Source organism: Amyelois transitella, chromosome 27 (genome assembly GCF_032362555.1).
Source record: "Amyelois transitella isolate CPQ chromosome 27, ilAmyTran1.1, whole genome shotgun sequence".
NCBI classification, from domain to species: Eukaryota; Metazoa; Arthropoda; class Insecta; order Lepidoptera; family Pyralidae; genus Amyelois; species Amyelois transitella.
This window is the reverse complement of record NC_083530.1, coordinates 3927446-3933875: the sequence shown is the minus strand read 5'-3', so window position 1 is coordinate 3933875 and position 6430 is coordinate 3927446. Positions and strand designations below refer to the sequence as shown.

The 6430-nt window shown below is 34.6% G+C and overlaps 1 protein-coding gene across 2 annotated transcripts; it reads right to left on the bottom strand.

Moving 5' to 3' along the window:
• Window positions 1-1716: 1716 nt before the first annotated feature.
• LOC106130452 (uncharacterized) lies at window positions 1717-6144 on the bottom strand. Of its 2 annotated transcripts, XR_009657435.1 has the most exons (3): window positions 4834-6144; window positions 4525-4686; window positions 1717-2417 (listed from the first exon to the last, which is right to left on the bottom strand). XR_009657435.1 is itself a non-coding variant. In XM_013329299.2 (2 exons), exons 1-2 carry the CDS (start codon window positions 5953-5955, stop codon window positions 4597-4599), a joined length of 1212 nt encoding a protein of 403 aa, XP_013184753.1. In that variant the 5' UTR covers window positions 5956-6144; the 3' UTR covers window positions 3267-4596. The 2 variants fall into 2 exon arrangements, 1 of the variants encoding a protein (XP_013184753.1); XM_013329299.2 differs by lacking the exon at window positions 1717-2417 and having other exon boundaries at window positions 3267-4686.
• Between the last annotated feature and the right edge of the window lie 286 nt (window positions 6145-6430).

Sequence of the window (6430 nt, the reverse complement as noted above, 5' to 3'; positions counted from 1 at the left end):
CCTAACGCCAGGTTGTCATATTAATTATAGGTAATATTTGCGTGCTATAATTAATAGCTGGTCAAGAGGAAATATGTTTTATACTATACCTACCTTTTGTAAACCCTTATCAAAAGCGAATAAAGATTCTATTCTATTCTATTCAGGAGGAAGAATTAAATCGAAAAATCACATTAAATAGCTTGGAATTTGGTGATACCTACCATTTACGAAAACCCTCTATTTCACAATCGCATACTTACATAAAACAGATTAAACGTAACCTTGTCAAAGTTCACTTCACACAGAACAATTTTAACGGGTTAATTAATTGCGTTTAATATTTTTTCCCACTGTGCTAAGTGTTTATGAAACATATTGAGCACCTTTTGCGTGTGAACGAAATTTGATATTAACGATAAATGAGCATTTTCACATGATAAATCTTATTTGTACCGCATAAAGTAAAATTAAGACATGGGGATGACCTCTGTGGACCTTATTATTGTTTCTTCCTATCATACCTACTGATAAACATAAAACAAAATAGGGAATCCCCTTTACCTTAAAAGACAGTCAATTCCATTATTACAATTGGCTACCTTATTAAAACCGATTTTAAGAGAAAGAGGTGATGATTAACTGACGCAAATAATTCCTTTTTTGTTTGAAAGGATACACCCCGAAATGGTCCTTTGCCACGTCAAGATTTCAACAATTAGGTTGGTATAAGTAAATACTTACTTTGAGAAATTGTGTGAACTTTTCAAATTGCGTAGGTAGTTTGCGTCCACAACGGAAAAAAAGATTCAAAGCCGGATTTAAAAGAAAATCAATCATATTCTAAAAAATAAGTAGCTACTCTCTTAATCCCTACAATATAAAGGATGTTTAAACAGCCAACAAACTCAAAGCACTGACATTACAAGTATCGCCGACCTTTGGAAGAAATCTTTTCGCTCTCATAGAAACCTAAATTAGAAGCTGTAGCTGAAGGCATTCGCAACACGAGATTAATTAGCATTCAGCCGGTTCCCACGGCTCTACAAATCGTATCGCCAGTAATATAGTCCCCACATTACTTTGGTGACATTTACTTCATCATTTAGTCAGAAACAGATTATACTCTCAGCCGCCTACGGTTTAAATATGTGGCTACCAACATAGTTGCCATCAAGCAATACATTCTTACTTCTTTACAGAATGTAAAGGAGTACTTATTACTCTAATACCTACAAACAAACCCTGGAGAATCTCTCTCTCTCCATTTCCATTCTCCAAGGTTTGTAGATATTAGAGTAATACCTACTCCTTATCAGAAGGTAAGAATGGAACGCTTGATGGTACGAGTAAGTATGTATAACGCCGGGGTCACCAATTCGGAGAGAGATTCTCCAGGATTTGTAGGTATTAGAGTAATACTCTTTTTCAGAAGGTAAGAATGGAATGATTGATGGTAAGTATGATGGTAGCCACAAATACATAGATACAATACATATAATCACGTCTTCTTTACATGGTAGACAGGGCCAACAGTCTCGCAAACACTGAGCCGAAAGACCCGTTCAGCTATGTCTTAATAATGGAATTGAGACTCAAATAAAACTGTTTTTAAGAATATTTTTGTAGGATTTGAAAAATAGCGGAGCTCCAAAACATTACCATTTTAAATGGTACGAATAAAAAAGAAAATTTTCACATCAATTTTTTTGCATTTATTTTTTAAACATAAGTTAACAAGCCAAAAACAATGTAATTACAGGATTAAAACAACATCTCTGTAAAACAATAAACTCAATATCTTATCCTAGTCCATAAATAAATAAATAACTTAGTCAATAAATATTTTTAATTATCTAAGGCTTGCTACACAGTTGTTTAAGCCGAAATGTATTTATTAAAAAAAAATAGTATCGTTGAGTTAGTATCTCATAACATAACACAAGTCTCGAACTTACTTCGATGCTAATTCAATAATTATTTAAAATAAATTACTGAATGGACAAACCGGTTTTAGTTAGCGAACATGCATCCACAAAGGTTCTTTTTTATCACCCGGTAGTGTGGAACCACTCAAACCTCAGGGTAACTGCGGGTATGGACTCAAAAAAAATACTTTTACGCCCCTGAAAACTAATCTTGTGTGCTAGTAATTAAGTCGCGGAAGCACTGTGTTTTCGTATTTGGAAACAGCATAACTATTCTTACATACATACATACATATAATCACATCTCATACAAGGATATGTACATACATACAAGGGTCATTTGCGGTGTAATTTATGAGCCTATTCCCTATTCGCCTTTTACGACATCCATGGGAAAGAGATGGAGATATCGGGAACCACACGGCACTATTATTTGCTAACAGAACGACGTGAATAAGACAACAGACGAGTAGTATGTCCCGTTCAGCTGTACAGCCTAACACAGTTATCCTGTAAATAAAAACACAATGCTGTAGATCCAGCTTAAGGTTCAATATTTCTACGCATCTCCGCGGACCTTATGTGGTAGCAATAACGTTTAATATTGCGGCCAACATGGTGAGCGTTTCAGAATTGAGGACTTGAAGAACATGTGTATAGCAAGCCTAAATTTATTATATTGATAAAAAAGAATTATTGCAAAATTATCAAGGGTCGACCATCTAGTTTAAGGCGATACATCATAGATTTTGGGTCATTTTCACTTGGTTTTTTCTCATAAAATATAACTTGTATCGTTTCAATATTTTAGGATATGAAAGTAAATATATTCAATTATATTTGTGGAAGATGAAAACACGATTGGAACAAAAATCCTCGATCAAAAAAATTCAGGAACACAAGTCTAGATTTCGATTATTTATCTCAAACTATAAGGATTTAAAATTTGAATTTTGTACCAAATTGAAGATCATTAAAAAATAATAACTTCTGGAAGATGAAATTACGATTGGATGTTTTGTTTAGACGTCATTAAACTAAATAGATGAAAACAGGAATTAAAATTGTTGCGACAATAGTACTGGACAGTAGAGTGTTGACACTTTATCTCTGTCTCATTCCTACACGACCGGGTGGGATAAAGCGCTATCCTTTGTAAGCGTGCCTCACTCCGCGGATCACATTCTCGGACGCAGGACCTGTGCCAGTCGCTCCAAGCGTCGTTGAAAAATATTCTGCGAAGTATTTAATTTCCCACATTCATTTTGTTTGAATTTATTTCTGTACATAATTGTCAGCTCAGGTTAATGAATTGTGTCGTTGATCTCTGAATCTTACGCATCGCTTTTCCGTCGGCCGGGGTGATATTACGTAGGTATTTAGGATCGTGGATTTTGATACTTTTTTTTTTTTGGTACTTTCTGAAATATATTATAGATAGTTTAGGTTAGTTTTTAATACAGTTTATTTGTTTCGTTTAGTGTAAATAGGTGTATAATTTTACGTCATGTTAACATGTTAAATGTTAGCATGTTAAAAAAAAAACTTGGAAGAGCTTCCCATATGGGACAATTAAGATGGTGGGTACTAATTACACTTACTAATAGATAGACATATAGATGCCTACTGAGATTTTCTCCGCAAACACTGAAGGTGAAAAATATTTCATTTGATACCGGCTTGTGGCGGGGCGGCAGTAGGTAGATAGATAGATAAAACAACAACAAACAACAGCTCCGCCGCCGTCGGTTATACTGTCACTAGTTGTTGCCCTGGTCTTTGCCTACGGAAACAGTACTTTTTACTGGATGATTGTTCTGTCTTTTTCTATAGGTACTTACTCCTAGGTAACTGTATTATTCAGGGTACCTCCTCAGCTGCAAGACGTCGCAGGGTTTACTTTTCTTCGCTTTCTTCATTTGGCACGATCACAATCATTATCCCATTATTTGATTGTTATTAATTTTTAGGAAAAATAAATTGTCTCCGATATCGTCGTTGACAATGTCCGAACAGAGAAGTGCGGATGGTGTGGAGTCGACAGTTGATATTATGGACTTAGATAGTCATGGCATTATTCCGACGCCGACATCAACGACAACCCAAGATAGAAAACCATATATAGAAAACCATAGGTTCCGTAGCCATTTGGCTACGGAACCCTAAAAATATATGATATAGGTACATTACTATGTAAATTACCTTTGATTGAACGAAATCGAATAAGTAATTACGAGTAGTTTTTTTAAAACCATTACAAACTTATTCATTTTATACAAAATTTTTGCATACATCCGCAACTATATCATTGCTTATAATGTAATTTAATATATTATGTATGTTTTTTTGTAAAATTATTTTATTGTATCAAAACAATAAAATATTCTGATGCGGACTCCATTGCATTCGCAAACTTTATTCGGGTTACGTGAGGTCACGTAACCCGCGGCGGCGGCGATCTAGCGGGGCAAGCTGGTCGGGGGTGAGCCCCGCGCGGGGTGAGCCTCTCGCCCGCATCGAGGTACATGTCATCTGAATGTAGCGCCTTAAAGTGTTCCTACACTGCTCAAGCAAGTGCTTATCATTTTAAAATCATTTCAATACAAATCTATTATACCTTTTAAGCTGAATAAAAGCGCTAACTTAAAACTTCCTTTCTGCACCTGTGACTAAAATTACATTAAATAATTCACTGATGTTGCAGTCTTTCTCGAAGTTTCAATAAACGTTTGTACATCAACAATTTGTTCATCGGATATGATGACTTGGTTTCTTTCTCCTGAAATAGAAAACATTTTGAATTTATTAGTCACATATTCAATATAGATACCAAATATATTGTCTATCATAAGTATTTTTTAGGTAAAGTCACATACATACAGTATACAGTAAGAAAATACAATAATTCCAAGTAAGTACTACTCACATGTGGGAAAAAGTTTATTTCCAAAAGCATTATTTCAAAGAATGTTGATGCCACAATTACTGGTCCGGTTTTTCTTTCGCAAACATCCAATTGTACGGCAAATTTTCCATCTGGTAGTGTACCAAGCACCTCAAACTTAGGCTTCACCGCTCTTTTCTGATCGGCTAGACGATACAAGAGGATCTCTCCGTCTTTCGTACCAATCAATGTTATATCACCATAGAAAAACAAAGCCGTTATAGGTGGAAAATCTAAATATAAGTGTTCGTAATTATCTGTTTCTATTTTGAACAAATTCCGTGAGTAACACACGAAATTTCTATCATTTATTGCGCTCACATATTTTATTTGCTTTATCCACTCTTTTGGTATTTTGATTGGTTGTACTGACACTTTTTTATCATTCGTAACATTGACTATTTGCCCACAATCAGTAAAAATGTGTAATACACCATCATTATACTGAATTTCTTTTATATCAAAATCACAGTGTAAAATTAAATCAGCTAACAAGTTTTGGTAAATTAAATCACACTTGTACACATCTCTGTTGTTGTAAAAGAAGAGTATGTCTCCGTGTAGAAGGAAATTATCTGCTTTGAAAACTACTTCCGTCATGAATGTTCCGTTGTCAACTGTTCTTTGTACAAACAAATCTGTCTTCAACATAATAACGGTTACGTTGTTATTGTTAGCTATTTTCGAACATTTTCGTTCCGGAACTGTGACTGGAATATATTTCAGAGTATTCATATCATAAAGAACTACACCATTTGTATCCCTCAGTGGCAAAATATTGCTATCAATTTCCAAAGCGTGATTTTTATCATGCAGCGAAAATTTATAAAACTCACGGACTTTTCTTTCGAATGATGTGACTTTGGCCCAGTTTTTCATGTTCTTGTATATGTGATACCATTTGCATTCATTACCAGCCTTTTTCTTGGCGATCCTGGCAGGGTATTTGCACTCTTTTCGACACATTGCCTGCCATAACACGTCCGTCCCGTCTATGATATCCCGCCATTTTTTACACACTCTGCGACATTTTCCTAATGTTAAGCCGTCTGTATTTGTCAGAATTTCTAAGAAAGCTTCCACAGGTAAGCTGTTTATATCCATCGCGGTAACTGGTTATGATTTCATCATAATATAGGTTCAAAATTATTAACTGTTGTTGACAAAACAAATTAAGAAAACACTTGTTACAATTGTTTACAATTTTGCTATATAAAACTTAACAACACGGGTAAAAACCTTTAATTTGTTTACAATTTTATCAGCTTATCAGCCGTATCAGCTGATCAATTAGCTCGTGATTTTGACGTTTGGTCGTAAATGTTGGCTGCACTGCATGTATGTCAATGTCAAAAACGTCAAATGTGACGAAAAAGCAAGGTGACAATACAAAAAAAAAAAAACTAATTTTTAAATTTTTGCAATGGTTACCCTGGTTTTTTGAAAATCTTAAAATCATTAAAAATTAAATTCGCATCAAATTCTGTAAAATAAATATTCATCATTATTACTTTATCTCATTACCTACTGGAACGCAATTGTCTCCATACTACTGGGTAATCAAGAACGCATATATGGT